The following is a 17,335-nucleotide window of genomic DNA, read 5'->3' as shown; positions in this document are numbered from 1 at the left end:
AACTCCCATAATGCCGACCTCACAACTGCTTTGCCATCAGATGGACTCTTCAGGTATCCATTCTGTGAATATATTATGCCATCTAATACATTTGTCTGTGTCAAGAGTAAAAGACCCACAGGAAAGTGGGGGGCGGAAGCAGGAAGGAAGTTTTTGCCACTGTCCTAGCTTGTTTTTCTGTTAGATTTCCATTTTAGCAATCTCATGGTATAAAAACAAAGACAATGAAACTTTCCATAATAGTTCCGATACACATTCTTTCTATTATATGAAATGAAACATGGCTACTGCCAGAGGGAATTTTAAAGTCATGCACAAAATTATTAATATGTGGGTGTTTCAATTTATAAGGGAGCCATCTAAATATAAACCTGGTTTCTAACATGACCACATCAGCTGAATGCTCCTGGGTATAATGTTTTAACCAGTCACCTGTGCAGGGTGTTTGTTCTACCCGTGTGATGGATGTTCCTGTGTATGCATCTAGTGCACGTGTCTGAGGAAGGCTCTAGACAAAGTCCCAGGAGTAGAATTCCTAAGCAAAAGGATATGTATATTTTAAATTTTGATGCCTGTTTCCCTAGGCCCAGAAAGGGAGTACCAATTTATGTTCTCAGCACTTTTTTTATTTTTTTTGTTTTTTGGAGACAGAGTCTCAAGCTGTTGCCCTGGGTAGAGTGCTGTGGTATCATAGCTCACAGCAACCTCCACTCTTGCACTCAAGCAGTCCTCTTGCCTCAGTTTTTTTATTTTTAGTAGAGACAGGGTCTTGCTTTTTCTCAGGCTGGTCTCAAACTCCTGTGCTCAGGCAATCCACTCCCCTTGGCCTCCTAGAGTGCTAGGATTACAGGCGTGAGCCATCACACCCAGCCTTTTTATTTATTTATTTTTTGAGACTGTCACCCTAAGCTAGAGTACTGTGGCCTCAGCCTACTGAGTAGTTGGGAGTAGAGGCACCTGCCATGATGTCCAGCTAGGTCTTCTATATTTTTAGTAGAGACAGGGTCTCACTCTTGCTCAAGCTGGTCTTGAACTCATAAGCTTAGCCAATCCACTTGCGTTGGCCTCCTAGAGTGCTAGGATTACAGGTGTGAGCCACCACACCCAGCCACTCTCCACCTTTTTTTTTGAAAGACAAACATACATAAGTCCCAACCAGTACAGCAAGACGTCCTAAGGCTGCTCTTGCTAGGCACCCTGTCCTGTTGGATGGAGGACCGGCACCTGCCTTCCCCTGTGGGTCATCTAATGTAGCCAGTGGGGACCTCAACTGTTGGCACGAACTCAATGGCACATCACAATCCTTTCTGAAAGATTCCATGTTAATTGCTCCTGATCCACAAAATAATGTTGTTTTGAACCACTTAAATTTCTTGTTGGTGATGAGGTCTTATGTTTGTCAGGTTTGGTTTTCAATAAATTAGATTCAGTGCTGGCTCAAGCAGGGCACACCTCACTTACATTCACATAAGCTTTTCTCAGTAGAAGGAAAGAGCTGGAATGACAACTTGTGGCTGTATTTCATGTCAGTGGTTATTGCTAAAGCATCATTTTAATTATAGAGCTTGTAGAATAGTCCAAATATTCGTTGCTTGTGGTATTCTTTTTTGACTTTGTCAAAATTTGGGCATGCCTAAGGGAGTTTATTGTTGTGTCACCACCATCAGTTACATGAGCCATGGTGGACAAAATTGAGACTCTCTGGTGTATAATCCTCGTGTTCTTCCAAGCTGGAAATGGTCCGGCAGTGTTTATGCATAATCCTTTGACATGTATCTCAATACTCAAAGGGGGAAGAAAAGACTGAAAAAAATCCTTGCTGGCTACAGAGATAAAATTAATTGTTCTATTTTTCAAACTAAATTGTTCTTTTCTGTTTTAATAAGAAAAATATGTCACTCTACCTGGACATCCAGGGCTACCTGGCTCACCCTTTGGACCAGGTGGACCACATTGACTGGCAGGGTCACCTTTGTTTCCTGTAAGTGATAAACCGCATGTAACCTTATTTAAGAAAATAAAATTTGGTTTCATACAAGTTACTTAATAACTTTCATGATATCTGTCTTTATAGTCCATCTTCAAACATTTCAGGAGAATATTTTTAACATTTTTTTTCTTAAACAAAGACAAACATATAGATGCAAGACATGATTTAAAGACGACATCCATATACATAACACACAGAATTTTATACTTCACAACAGTCATAAGCACATGTAAGTCTTGATAAATTTGAGTTCTTAAGTCCCTAAAAAATTTTCAGGTTTAGGTTTCTATTTAAGAAATATTACTGGGCACTAGGTGACTAGCTCCTTATATCATGTTTTAGAAACAAAAGGCAGAAATTGTCACTATTTCAGCTGTTGCAATCAGACTCTCTTCAGAGTCTTTCAGACTCTCTTATAAAGGAAGCTGAAATCAGTGTCCTTGTCAAAATAAAATCACAAAGGCATGCTTTGTCGATGACTTGATAAGAGATGGCACATTTGAGAGCCACCATAGGTGGTGACTCCAACAGTCCCACAAAGCTGTTGGCCACTGCTGCAAAATGCTTGGGACGCACATTATACTCGGGAGGTGGTTCCCGGACCTCCCCGTTGGGGACTGAAAATGGAGTGGGAGGGCAGGGCAAGACAACAGAGGGAGGTACAAGTGAGTGAGGAAGGTGCATTAGGCCCGTCTTACAGCACCTGCCCACTAAAAGCCGCAGCTAAGGGGTCCCATCTGCACCCTGTGGCGGCATCTCTCCCACCTGATCCTACTTATAATCACAGTTAATTGATTGAGGGGTAGGAATGTGGCTGATTCCAGGCCAGCCGATCTTCCTTTGAGAAGTTAGAATGAAAAAGTGAGAATTTGAAGTCCTTGGCTATTGGAGCAGAAATCTATTATGTTTCCGAAGAAACATAATAAGGGTAAAATATCAGTCCTGTTACAAGGCAACATAACTTCTGGCACAAGCCTGTCTGCAGCCTGTTTTGTAAATAAAGTTTTATTGGAACACAGCCAGGCCCCTTGAGTTTATATGGTCTATGACAGCTTTCATGCTAGAACAACACAACTGTAGTTATGACTGAGATCACATGACTCACAAGCTAAAAATTTTTATTATCTGGCCCTTTGGGGGGCGAAAAGTATCTTGCTGACTTTGGCTTATGGTAAAAATAAGCCCACTTGTAAATGACATCTAGCTTGGGACTTTGGGTGAACTCTTAACACCTGGTGGGAAGTCATGGCCTCTGTGTCCTGTGATACTTGTGGGTGAGACTCTAAAAGCTGAACCCATGGAATCATTGGTGATACAGAATTGTAGAGGGACAAGGAATTTCAAAGCCAAGGTGGACGCTGACCACTTACACCTGAGTGGTTACTGAGGGCTGCGGTCAGTCCACGCACTGAGGAGGAAGGCTGAGTCGCCCGCAGGCGTGCTGTTTTCTGTCTGGAGCTCTTGGATCTGAGGGGCAAATGTGGACCAAAGGGGTCTTGACTAGTTGGCTGTCTAGTAGATTCTAAGAAGAGCCCCGTGGATGTGCTAGTTTCTTTGATGCACTTCACTTATCATGCAGGTGTGCTCAGTGTTACAGATACCCAGGCTGTGCCTCTGACAGGTGGCTGCCGGGTATCCAAGCCGTACCTTTAGGTCCCCTTGCTCCATCAATTCCTGAAAATCCAGGGGGGCCTGGAAAGCCCGGCTCACCCTGACAACGTAATGAAGCAGAAGACTTTAATCAGATTTCAAATACAAATGCCACATGCATGACATGACCCAGTTATAACTTTCTGTAACCAATTTGGTTTTCAGAATTTGTAGTACTAATGAAAATTGAAGTGCATTACAAGCAGCCTACTACACATGCCGAGGTTTTAAAAGTTGGTAAAATCCTGGCATCAGCGATACCAGGAGCAGCAGTTAGTGTCCCACTCCCCATACTTGGTTTTAAAACACTAATTACAGTATGTAATTTGAAATTTAATTTTTTTTTTTTTGCAGTTTTTGGCTGGGGCTGGGTTTGAACCTGCCACCTCCGGCATATGGGGCTGGCGCCCTACTCCTTTGAGCCACAGGTGCTGGCCTGAAATTTAAATTTTTAATGGACAAGTTGATACTACATAAAATATTATTAGAAGTCATATCACACTAAAGACTTTAAAAATCTATTTTATTCCAAAAGATAAATAGTGAATTATATCATACATTTTCCCAGAAGTATAGTGTGGGCTCCTCTATGTGTTGTTACTTCCTGGTTTTCAAGGGGTATTTTACTCATGATTGTGAAGATAAAATAAATATATTTAAAGAAAAATCTGTGATATCTGTGGATGGAACTGGAGACCATTAGGGGAAGTGAAAGAAACCAAACACAGAAAGACGGATCTCACATATTCTCACTCATATGTGGCAGCTAAATATTAAAAACAATTCATCTCATGGATACAAAGGATGGAATGAAGGTTACCAGAGGGTGAGAAGGATAATACCCCTTGAGAAGCCAGGAAATACAATCAATGTAGGAGCCCACACTGGACTTCTGGGAAAATGTATGATATAATTCATCATTTATCTCTTGGAATAAAATGGATTTGTAAAGTCTTCAGTGTGACAGGACTGCTAATAATATCAGAGGGGGAGATAAAGTGGAGATGGTTAATGGTTACAAAAGTACAGTTGGACATTTAAATAGAATGAACAACAAAGCAACGACAATCAATAAAAAGTTGGGGTGCACTTTAACTAAAATAGTGAAACTGGAATATTCCTGACAGAGAAATACCTGAGGGGGTGAATATTCCAACTAACTCTGATGTGATTAATACACATTGTATGCCTATATTAAAAATCAACTATTATATACTCCTGATAATCTAAAAAAAGTCTATGGTATCCTTGGAAAAGAAGGCTTAGAAAACAGAATTCGGGTGATTTCATTCCAGTAAATCAGCAGACACGAGGCAAGTGTGTACGGAGTTGTCTAAGCCAGGCTGGGACACGGGGACTACCCCCTGGTGAAATGTGAGGGGAACCAGGTGTGAGCACTGGTCAGAAACTTCAGTTACATCACAGCCTTCTAGAAGACTCCATGCTCCCCTTGTGCCGCCCCTTGTATTCTAAAACCCAGTGACAGAGCAATGCCATACACACAAGTTCTGACTCCTTACAGACGTCCTAAGAACAGAAAGGTTTTATTATTTCTTCCCTCATGAGCCAGTAGCCCCTTACCTGGTCACCCGGATATCCTGGAAAACCAATGATTCCTCTTATTCCAGGTGAGCCTGGGGGCCCTGGGGGTCCGGGAGGGCCTGGCTGTCCATCTTCACCAGGTTCCCCCTTGTGGATTCCCGGAGGTCCAGCCCTTCCCGGCTCTCCTCTTCCTCCCGGCACACCGGGACTTCCTCTGTCACCTGAGGAGGGTGGAGGTGTTACTGAGCCTTTGCTGAAATATCAAGCTAGGCAATGGGTAGGCTCAGGAACTTGCTCCGACTTTTATGAGAAGAAACCAAGAGTCTGGGGAATCCTGATTCCCGCCCTCGGGGGCTTCACTCTGACCTCAGTGTCCTCACTGTGGAAGAAGCTGCTATGGGCACATTCTGAGTTATCAGAGGGAGGAGGGAGCTTAGAGGGCCATCAGCTTCAACACACTCCTTTTACAAGTAAGGAAAAGCTTACCCAGAAAAGTTAAAACATTTGTCCCCTAACAACAAGTTGAAGGGAGAGCTAAGAACCCAGGTTGCCTGCAGCCTAGGTCTGAACTTGGGGAGAACACAAGCATGGCAGTCAAAGTCCTTGCTATGCTGTGTTTCCATGGACCGTCACTCGGGTGCTGGGACACCTGTGGCTGCCAGACCTGCAGATTCAGAATCTGCAGGTTAACAAGACTCCGAGGGGATTCAGGTGTGCACTGAAGGTGTCAGGATACCGTGGGGTTGATTGTGCTATTCATCTTAGAACCAACTACCTCAAATGGGTACTTCAGACCTGGAACCAGTATTTCATGGAAGGCTCAGGTTGATTCAAGTGTAGAATATCCAAATCTACAGATGCACATGAACTTCAGCTAAGTTTTAGCATGGAAAAGCCAAAATGTACCAGGAGGGTCATTAGTGCACATTTACCTCTAAAAATGGCTTTTCCTAATCTCAGCGTTGTTAGGAAAGTGGCCTAATATATACACTTGCCCGAGAGACCTGAAAGATGTCAATGTATTTGGTGTGCCTGAGAATGGTAAGTGTTTACCTCTTTCTCCGGGGAATCCATCATCTCCAGGAGGTCCGGGCTCCCCGGGTTTCCCCTTTTTAGAAATGATCGCCATTTCTCCTTCATCTCCAGGAGGGCCCCTTTCCCCTTTAGATATAAATTATGTGACAATGAAACAAACACACCTGGAATTTGTTCTCACACTTCACTTCCAGTTTATAAGCTCTGCATGCAGCTTCCTAAGCTGTATTTATGTTTATCACTGCACAACATCAACATCATTGACCAAGGAAGGGCAGTGCCTGCACACTCCTGTCTCCACCTGTCCAGCCACCATGTCTGGGGTTCTGTGAAGGCCTGTTGAGTGTTTGCTAAATTCCACCAAACTGGTCAGAGTCTTTAGTGAGTTAAGACAGGTTTGAAAAAGTTCTGGTCTACAAATTGTCTCCTTTTTTTTTTTTTTGAGACAGAGTCTCACTTTGTCACCCTGGGTAGAGCACCACGGCACCATAGCTCACAGCAACATCAAACTCTTGGGCTCAAGTGCTTCTCTTGCCTCAGCCTCCTGAGTAGCTGTAACTACAGGTGCCTGCCACAACACCTGGCTATTTTCAGAGATGGGGTCTCACTCTTGCTCAGGCTGGTCTTGAACCTGTGAGCTCAGGAAATCCACCTGGCTCAGCCTCCCAGAGTACTAGGATTACAGGCGTGAGCCACCATGCCTGGCCCCAGAATTGTCTCCTTATCTTATAAAACTTGAATTGCCCATCTTATATTTCCAGTTCCATATCTTCCCCTTCCTAGCCACCCTCTCTTCCCTTCCTTTCATTAAAAAAACACACACACTTAACATGGTTCTCCATGTACAAATGTCCAAAAGGTGGGAAGGGCACGCTATCTTCCTGCCTGATTTCATCAACACTGGAATGAGCTCATCCCAGCTGGGCAGGAGCTAATTATTATTAATTCAAGACTTGAGCAAGCCAGTTACTAAACCATTGGTAACTTTAAGTCAGCCATGCTGGAGTATTTATGTGATGGTGGGAGTGTTTACACCACAGCAATTGGCAGACACTACAAATCAGGGCTTTGTTTGTTTGTCTGTTGTTTTTGGATCTCAAAGAACTAGTTTACTAGCACATCACTGGCATTAATCCAATTTTTAATTTTTAGTGGGATAATTGTATGGCAGCATAATAACACAGCAAACATCACTTCTCTAAGCTAGCAAAGAATGACTCTTGGATTCTTTGATTCTACATAAATAATTTATAAGCTAGTAAAACAAAAAATAATAGTAGAATCAATCAGCTCACAAGAAAAGGTAATTTGTATTAAATATGAGACTATTTGCCCAAAAGGCTCTAAGGGCAAAAATCCTTGTTTCCAAAAATTGTCAAGCTTTTTCTTCTCAACATTGGAAATGAAATGTCACCTTCACCCACTGTAGCCTCAGGGCTAAGGGGTAAGAGTAAGCATTTACCAAAGATGGGCACACAACCTTTAGAGTAGTAATCTCGAAACTTCTATTTTTATAGTAAGGAATACTCTTTCTTTAAAACTTGAGGGAAACTCAATTCCTGGCCCAGATGAAAGTGGGTTTCCATTTTGTAATTCAGAGGTTGCGAACTACAGAGCATAGGGCAAATCCCTCCTGCTGCCAGTTTTTATACAATACGTGAGATATGAATGGTTTTTATGCTTTTAAATGGCTAAGGAGGGGAACTCAAAACAAGATTATATTTGGTGATGTGAAAATTATGTGAAATTCAAATTTTAGTCTCCATAAAAAATTTTTGTTGAAAATTTTAATTTTTTGTTTATTTATGTGTTATCTGTGGCTGCTTTCATGCTACAAAGCCAGCTTGACTAATGTGACCGAGATTAAATGGCTTGCAAAGCCTGAAATAGTTACTAGCAGGCTCTTCCCAGAAAAAGTTTACCAACCCCTGTTCTAATAGAGTTTTGGGGGACAAGAGCCCTGTCTGTACACCCTTCCCAAGAGGAAAGAAAGTTCTCTGGAACCCCAAAATTATGAACCAATGCATTAAGTACCACTTATTAATTTTTTTTCCATTAATAGAGCAATTCATCTGCCATAGTTATAAGGAAGAAGACTGCGGGGTAAAGAAAACTAATTTTCTTTAAAATTCTAAAAAAGCACCATAGAACTAATTAAAGAAAGAGGAATCCAAGCTGCACAATAGTTCCATTTGATTTTCAGCAGATATTTATAAATTCTGATCAAATACTGCAAACAAAGGTAAGTCGCATCTCTGTGCAGCCTCTCACCTTTGGCACCTCTTATCCCCGGGTCTCCCGGAAAGCCAGGCCAGCCCATCCCTCCACGTTCGCCCTTTTGGCCTGGCTGCCCATCTGGGCCCGGCTTTCCTCTCTCTCCAGGAAAACCCTGGAAACCAGGCAGCCCCTGGAGTCCTGAGGAAACAAAAAGATAATTTTTTAGGAAAACATTTTAAAGGCTAGTATGGTTTTGGTATCTTCGATGTTCCTTGTAGTTCCCTCCGATGCAAACCCCTGCCTAACTCTGAGATTGTATCAAAAGTAAACAACAGGTGTCAATCTCATTGCATTGAGAAGCTAGGCTCTGCTGCCCAGGCCTCAGTTTCCTACCCTGAGGCCCTGATGTGTGTGGGTCCTGATCTCCAAACACTGTAAGACAGGGTTTTCCAACCTTTTTTATCTCAAGGCACATTTGAACCTGTAGGTAAACTTCCACAGCACCCTTAAATTATGTTGATCAAGAAAAGAGTAAAAAAAAGAATATTATGCTTTGAACTTCTTTCAAAAATAATTTAATTAGTGAGCTTTAAAGATTCTCGTGGCACACTGGTTGAAAATCACTGCTTCAAGAAGAGAGGAGTGGGGCTGGGGTGGGGACACCCAAAGCAAAATTCTGTGACCCCAGACCTGAGGACTTTGCCTGTGCTCCCAGGGCTTTGAGCTGAAGTGTTACGGGCTCTGTGCACCTGACACCCCCAACCCCTTCTCCTACCAATTTGACCAAAACAGCCTGCCACTGGGAACAGCAACGCAGAGGACAAGAAGAAGGGAAGTGTCCCTGAGGGAAGGACAAAGTCAGACAACGCTGATCTCTGTTAGTGTGGTCACAGCAGGCTTCCCGGGCAGTGGATTACATGTTTATAAAACAGGAGGAAATAACGGAGAAGCACCACCTACCCTTAGGGCCTGGAAAACCAGGGAATCCGGCGTCCCCAGTGGGGCCTGGGATTCCTGGCGGTCCTGGGAGTCCACCTGCCCCGGGCAGTCCCGGGAATCCAGGGAGGCCCTTCATTCCAGCTGGTCCAGGGGGGCCCATGTCTCCTGGCTGTCCTTTCCTACCCGGGGTACCTGTGACAAACCATAGAGACAACAGTATGTAAAGAACCCTGGCTTCACACACAGGCAGGAAAAGAGCCCTCTCCGTAGCTTTGAAGATGAGATTAAAGAAGCAAAACTCTTATATCAGCTGAAATAACAGCAGCAACTTGCCATCAGTCTAAGGATGTACTTTTCTGGATGGATAAAAAGAAGGATCGATTCACTTGAACAAATGTTTCCCAATAGGGATGAAGGAAGATTATGAAGAAGTGTTTTTCTATGTCCTCGAGTTGTTTATTGAGGATTATGAACAATTTTTAAATGGAAAATAGGTAGGGATGAAGAACACAAGTTTTATTTGTATTTACTCTTTGGGGGGGGGTGGGGTAGGTTACTAACAGAAGAAAACTTTCCAGATGCTTCTGAAGCTCTGGCCGAGTGACCTTCTGCCAAACTATCACTTATGACAAGAGAATTATAGAAATCCGAGAAACATCATCTAGTGTTATTAGTGCTGGAAATATGGCTGTAGGGACAAGTTCTGCCTCAATATGGTTTTAATTGGGTATACTCCTACATTTGGATAAAAGCAATAGAATTTAAATGATAGAGCTGACAATCTGAATAGAAGAATGAAGATCCTATTGGAAATAGCTCCAGCTGTGGTCTGAAATGGCCGCTCAAAATTCATATATTGGAACTTAATCACCAATGTGTCAGTCTTTAGAGGTGCGGCCTTTATCAGTGAGATTATAAATAAAATCGATGGCCTTAAACATGAAAAGTGAAAGAGCTGTTTGCCCTTTTCTGTGAGGACACACAGAAGGTGCCATCTATAAGAAACAGGTCTTCACCAGACACCAAATCTGCTGCTGCCTTGATCTTGGACTTCCCAGGCTCCTAATAGTGAAAAATAAACCTCCGTTGCTTATGGATCACCCTGTCTGAGGTTATTTTATTACAGCAGCCCAGGGGAGACACTCCCTCATGCACCTCATGCTGGGTTTGCCAAGAACACAAGGTCCTGGTGCTTTTTACCAGCTAATTTTGCAGCAAGCAACCTTGACAAAGGATGTAGAGCTTCCCACAACACAGAAAGCAGGCTTTCTCGAAAGCTGCTAGAAGGTGGTAGCTTGCGGGATCAGGGCATCCTCTCAGGTGATGTGACTCACTGTGCCTGTGGTAGCCAGTTAGTTCCTCTTAACATGGCCCCGTGGGACATGGGTGATGAGGAAATGATTCAAACCAGCATGAAGCTTGGGAGTAATAAAGTTCATTGTCTCTGACCCAAGACTCTTGCTTCCAACATCCATAGAAGAACAAGAGGTGGGCTCATCGATTCATAAATAGGGTCAATCCCAGTGCTTTCCTGGTTCGTGACACCTGCTGACACTTACCTGGGCTACCTGGAGCCCCAGGGAGTCCTGGGTGCCCTGGTGTCCCTGGAGCACCTCTTCCACAGGAATGGCCGGGTGGACCTGGGATACCTGGAAACCCAGTGCTCCCCTCTCTGCCTTTGGGACCTTTGAGACCTGGGAGTCCGGGAACACCAGGTGGCCCTGAAATGATACAATGTGCTCATGACCTTCATGGCAGAAAACTACACAGATGGCCTACAGCAAACTGCTCCTGTCCCTCAATACTGGAAATGAACATCTTGATACTGAATCAGTGCTCAAATGGGTTCACTCTCTGACTGGATTTTCTTATCATAGATGTCGTGAGCACCAAATGAGTGGGAAAACCATGCATTGCCGTGTTGCTGGATAAGGCTGTGTGGACTACAAGGAAGTTGCCTACACAAAGAAGAAATCACTTGGCTCTTCCCGATTTTAATTAACCTCCACCTTTGCATCCGGCTTTACCCCACATTTCCACAAGACTTACAAACCAGTTCACACTGGAGCAATTTGCGTTGTGTAAGAGATTTTATTGCTTGTACTCTCAAATTTCTATTTGTTGAAAAGTTATTGTCATCATCTTCAGAAAGAAAAATAAATCAGCCATAATTCTACCCCCTAACCTCCCAATATACTTTCTTTTCCTGTTTTCTTTGTGGTTCGGTTCATATGTTTACATCTAAACAGCAGTGACGAGTCACAGTGCAACTCAGATGTTGAGTTATTTCAGATTGCAAATTCTTCTGCATATGTTTTTGATTTTTGTTGCAATCTTGACAAATATGTTAATTGCTAATAGTTGAATAATATTCTTTTGACTGTGTGTGTCTATTACTTAACTCTCTGAGTTTCCATTTTTTTTTTTGTTGGTTTCCAATTATTACCTCTACTGTGGCTAATACTACAGAAGTTATTTTCATATCTACAACAGTCGAACACTCCCCTTACATGCATTTTCACAAGTGAGATAGTAGGTTTACTAGGTTACAATCGTTTTGATTGACTCACAAAATGTATTATCTCATTACTGTCCAAGTAACTGTTTCTTTGTAGGGGAATATTTTGATTTGCAAGCTCCGTGAGAGCAAAGATAGTGGCTAATCTCTCCTCCTTTCTATGTGCCTGGTACCAGTGTACTCCAGCGGACACCTAATCAATATTGGCACACCCACCACTAGCAACATGTTCACTAGAACAGTGTTTGCAGACATCCGGTCTGTGGTCACCTCTTGATCGCCATCACCCAGGGGTTCACTGACCTGGATAATGCTGGCCCCACCCAAGATGTAAAGAATCAGAATTCCTGAGACTGGGGTCCGAAAGACTGTCATTTTAATGATACCCTCCCCCACCCAGGGTTATTTTTAAGTTCATTAAAACCTAAGAAACTCGGCTGTGGATCCTGAAGAACCTTTAGTGATTTTAGAAAAGGACATGAGTCAGTCCCCGGCCATCTTCCCACCTTGCGTGTCACGTCTCTGCTGCTCCTCCAGCTGGAGTGAAAATCCCTCCACCTCGTCACCTGTGTTGCTACTCCAGCTGCAGTGAACATCCCTCCACCTCGTCACCTGTCCAAAGAGAGCTTGCCCTGCTCTCCCACCAGCCTTCCAGGACCTCGGCCCACACGGCCCCTAGCTGCCGAGCTACTCTCCTACCTACGATCTTTGTCCTGTCCACCTTCTACCTGGCACAGCAGTGGCAGGTTTCACAGTCCCTGCTCTGGGCATTTTGTGGTGCTAACAGTCTGCCCTGAGCCCAAAGCACACAGATCAATAATGCATAGGCAATACTGGGGACTTGGGTTATTGGAAATGTAACCAGTGTCTCTGTATGAGGGAAAACACTTGGATAAAATTTTTATATTCTACATACCTAAAGCAAGATAGTATAAACATTCTCAGTGACCTGTTCCCAAACTGAGCTGGCGTTGTGGGCCAGCAGAACTCTCATACCTTCAGCTCCTGGGCATCCTGGGTCACCTTTCTGGCCTTTTGTCCCTGGTACTCCTGAAGGACCCCTCTTTCCCGGGGGTCCTGGGTGACCAAATGCAGAGTCTCCTGGGATTCCTTTCTGGCCGTTCATTCCAGGTGACCCGGGAGGGCCTGGGGGCCCACTAGGGGAAGACCCCCTTTCACCTGGAAAGCCTGGATCTCCCGTGTCACCACGAAAACCTATTTTTAAAAAATTAAATTATTATATGTATAAGTACAGAAACAATGTATATGACTATTCTTTGATAAAAACACATTTCTAAAAAATACAGGGGTACTTACTAAAATTAAGAGCAGTTTTTAATAGGTAATTGTTTCAGCTACCACTTGAAGAGATGAATTGTAACTGTGTTTCTTATATAACTGTGTTTCCTATAAGCCAATGATGTTCCCCTAATCACTTTCATTCTCTAGCAAATATTCTGGCTGAGCAGTTTCAGCAACACAATAGGTAAATCACAGCATATAACTCATGATTCAAGCTGGAAGGAACCCTGGCATCTTATAAAATTATTATAATCTAAAAGTTATCACAAGACAGCTAAGGGTATAATGTAGCACGAAAAACCACTTCCCCATTCGGTAGAGATCCCTGGGCCATTTCCTTACTAAAGTCAGCATTTATAGAAATTTTCAAAAGTTCCTGATAGACATTCATTCCCAAAGCAGGAAAATCACTTCGCTCACCAGGTGGACCTGATATTTCCGATGTTCCTGGTCGGCCACGCCGCCCTTTTGGCCCATCTGAACCTTTCAGCCCAGGAGCTCCCCGGGAACCCGGAAATCCCTTTGGACCTAAACAATGACAGCAATAAGACACAGAGAAGACGTACATCAAATGAGAACCAAAGGAGATAATTTTTTAAAAGTCTACGTTAAGTCCTTTTTAGAATATTTCTACTTTACGGAAGTAAAGATGCTGCCTGTCTAGCTTCCAAAATCATTTTATGAGTCATATGCTCCGCAGAAGTTTTATGAAAAGTGGTTTGGTCAAGTCATTTTTTCAGAAACCCCTGGAAGCCTTTGGAACCTACACCAACCATCCAGATGACTTTCTGGGTACCTTCCCATGTTAGGTCACAAACACAACCATGTGTGCCTAATCTGTCCTTATAGGAGGATGGGGAGGTGGCCAGTGTCCACCATGATGAGTAAACAATACGTTAAAGGCCAAAATCTATTTCCTCGCATCTTACTACATTTGCTCTTAAGTGAAGTATTGGCAAAAAGGACCTGAGCAAAAGGAATTGAGATTTTATTTTAAAACTTCTGTGATTTCCTGTTAGGAGTTGTCTCAGCTAAGACACATAAATTGTGATTTTTTAACAAGGTACAACTGCTGATTTAGAGTTTGGGTATTCACTTTTCTCAAGAATACAGCTGCTTCAAATAATCAAACTTTGTTTTAAATCCACCTATGACAAGTTCCCCGTAAAATGAAAAATGAGCAATTCTTCACTCTGCTGATATAGAACTATGATTCTACACTCCTGCTAGTGTCTTGTACTAGGCAGGGTGACCTGGGGCATGGTCATGTGATATTTGCTTTGGCCAATGGGTTGTTGATGACCATGATGCAGTAAGGGGTGAAGGGAGCCTGGGAGCTGACCCTGCCCACTGGCATTGCTGCAGTCCCGTGAGAAGAGTACAAACAGGCCCAGCAGGGAGATGCAGGGTGCAGTTCTGAACCTGCGCAGGAGCCAGGGACCAAGACAATGAAAGGAAAACACGCTGGCCCAGCTGAACCCCACCCGCCCTGCATTCTTGTAAGAGAGAACATAAAGGTTTGTGTGTAGCACATGTGACATTATTGCCATGAAATTTAAAGGGAGAGAGGGGCAATGGAGTGGCATTCATCATTCAGCTTTTAAAGATTTTTTGTAGCTATGTGGGACAAGAAAGGTCACCTCTACTAGTGCTTAATGAGTCAGTTTAAGTGAACGCGGAAGAAATAAAGAATTAGGCAAAATCCCCTATAGAGGTTTTGAGTTTAATTCATCTAAAAATAAGTGGTTGATTCACATGATGCTGCTGCATGAGAGTGTGAGCATGTTTTGGAATGTTTCTGATCACAGGTTGGTTATCTCACCAAGTATTTCACAGAATAGAATACAACTTACAAATAACTAAGCAAATGATCGTTTTTCGCTCTTGGAACACGGGAAAAAGAAGAGAACATAATTTTAAAAATTCCAAGAAGCAAACATATTAATCAATACGCAACCAAATCAAGATAAATTTTCTTGTACAAAATTTTAAAAACCCATCGGGAGTGTGCTCAACCCATTAGTCTCAAGGCCCAATTGTGAATTTCTGCAAAGGCTGTTTTTCCTGAATCCTATAGTCCCTCAAAACCTCATAATAACTTTGGAAATATCCTAACGAGTCGTCTGAGGATGTGCTACTGGTTTAATCTGTCTTGCCAGTTCTTTTACCCAGGGAAGCATAGAAGACGGTAATTTTCGTTGATAATACCTGGAGGTCCATCGAAACCTGGAGGGCCCGGCCTCCCTGGATAGGTTACATTACAAGAAACCGTGTCGCCTGGAATGAAAAATAAAAGGGACATTCACATAACTGATGTGAAGTGAGTCTCAGTAACAGCTCACTCAAGGTATTTTTCCATATATGTTAGATTTTGTTGAGTCCTAAACCATGAATTTCAAACAATAAATGACAGAAAAGCAAACACCTAATCAAGTACCAAGGTGTTTGCTTTTCTGTGTTGTCCAAACAAGAACAAAGATATTACTTTATCCTCAAATTTCACAATTAATAATGTAGCAGCCCAAGGTATATGTACATATCATAAAAGAAAAACTTAAATAAAACCTTCTGAAAGTTTTCAGCTACAATCCTGAAAGTCATTTACTGGGTGAAATTCATATCTGTCAAATAGATTTAAAATACCTTCTTTTTTCTCCCTAGAATGCTTACAAATGGTTTTTCATGCACAATGACATTTTAAATGGGATGCTAGGTTTTTAAAATCAAAATACACATCATTATCTCCAAAGATCATTTTAAAAGACATGTGCTTTGAATACATATATATGTAATTTTAATACAGTCAGATTGTGTAAGTTCATTCTGAGAAATGAGTGAGCAGCAGTCTGGGTACCAAATAAAGCAACAAGGGTGTCTTAGCATTTGAAGGAATGTGTAGCAATACCGATTGTGCTGTAATGCTTGTGTCTGTTGCAGCAGGTGGAAAGTCTGAACAGAGGATGGGATTTTATTTAGCAGCTAACCCACAGCAACGTAGCCCAGAAGAGACTCACTTTACCTTCCATGAGTTCCCATGATGTTCTGCCACAGAAATATTCAAAATTACCTTTCTGACCCTTTAAGCCATCAGGGCCCCTCACACCCGGGCGGCCAGGGACACCAGGTTGACCTCTTTGTCCTGGTGGACCAGGAAATCCCAGTCCTGGGGACCCTACTGGTCCTGGTATGCCTGGGGGGCCTGGTGGCCCAGGAAGCCCTTTGCAACCTGGAGCTGCATCTTCACGATCCCCCTGGAAATGTCAGAGTCAGGAGTCAATGACCAATCTCTGAAAGTCCACAAACTCAGAGTGGGCATTGTAGGTTACAGAAACATGCAAAAACACCATAATGCCAGGAGACAGTTCCTCTGTAGCAAATGTAATTTAAAACAACTAATGTAGATATTTCTTAATATTTTATATTCATAGTTTACATTTTTATAAACATATATGTGACATGGGTTTGGTGGTTATGCTTCAGAGACAGAAAGTGATTGTGTGTGTTATGCCTTAAATACAGAATAAGAAGTTTTATATAGAGAATTATTTTCTTATATGAAATATAAGAAAATATAGAAATTAAGCAAATCAAGGGAGGTGGTGGGCTTATACATCAAATAATGTCCTTGTGTATCTGAGATTGTTTTCCTGCACTCTTATGAGAAGACACCAGGATAGACTCTGTTTTCACCTCTAGATCTGTGGGTAAAGGCCTAACAAATCCTTTCCCCTTCTGTGTGAAAAGTTAACCTTTAACTGTCTAGCTCCGTTCCTCTGGAAACCTGATGAAAATTAGATTGTCAACTACATTCCTAGACAATGTTGCCTATAGTAAAACTGATCCCTCGTTGCCAGATTCACATCAGGTTTGGAAAAAGTGGGAGACCTGTGAGAAGCCCTCACAGGGGCTTCCTTGGATGGTGGCTCCTGTCGCTGGCAAGACCCCTGCATGGCCCCCAAAGGCTGTGCTGTGGAGATAACAGCTCCTGGGGAGAACACGGTTTTCAAGTCAGGCCTGGACCTCTTCTGCTATCCCTAGTTTTCATCTCCTTGCACTCCAGCTGCATGGACAGCTGTGAGGACTCTCCCATGCCAGGAACACCCAACACTGCCCTGATGGCTGTGAGGACTCTTTCATAACCA

At 42.8% G+C, this 17,335-nt stretch overlaps 1 protein-coding gene across 1 annotated transcript in view; it reads right to left on the bottom strand.

Annotated features, from left to right (window-relative positions):
* The window catches only part of COL4A4 (collagen type IV alpha 4 chain), a 104,661-nt gene that overhangs the window by 31,761 nt on the left and 55,565 nt on the right, over positions 1-17,335 (bottom strand). Inside the window, exons 24-34 of the mRNA XM_003784892.2 lie at positions 16,261-16,444; positions 15,402-15,470; positions 13,614-13,721; positions 12,888-13,106; positions 10,933-11,094; positions 9,395-9,565; positions 8,489-8,632; positions 6,236-6,343; positions 5,222-5,403; positions 3,638-3,701; positions 1,905-1,979 (exon numbers count right to left, since the gene is read on the bottom strand). Coding sequence (XP_003784940.1) covers positions 1,905-1,979; positions 3,638-3,701; positions 5,222-5,403; positions 6,236-6,343; positions 8,489-8,632; positions 9,395-9,565; positions 10,933-11,094; positions 12,888-13,106; positions 13,614-13,721; positions 15,402-15,470; positions 16,261-16,444 — 1,486 coding nt within the window. The remainder of the gene's footprint in view (positions 1-1,904; positions 1,980-3,637; positions 3,702-5,221; positions 5,404-6,235; positions 6,344-8,488; positions 8,633-9,394; positions 9,566-10,932; positions 11,095-12,887; positions 13,107-13,613; positions 13,722-15,401; positions 15,471-16,260; positions 16,445-17,335) is intronic.

This window comes from Otolemur garnettii, unplaced genomic scaffold (assembly GCF_000181295.1).
Source record: "Otolemur garnettii isolate 467f Iridium unplaced genomic scaffold, OtoGar3 scaffold00013, whole genome shotgun sequence".
Classification (NCBI taxonomy): domain Eukaryota; kingdom Metazoa; phylum Chordata; class Mammalia; order Primates; family Galagidae; genus Otolemur; species Otolemur garnettii.
The sequence above is the reverse complement of the archived record's forward strand: the minus strand, read 5'-3'. Positions and strand labels throughout refer to the sequence as shown.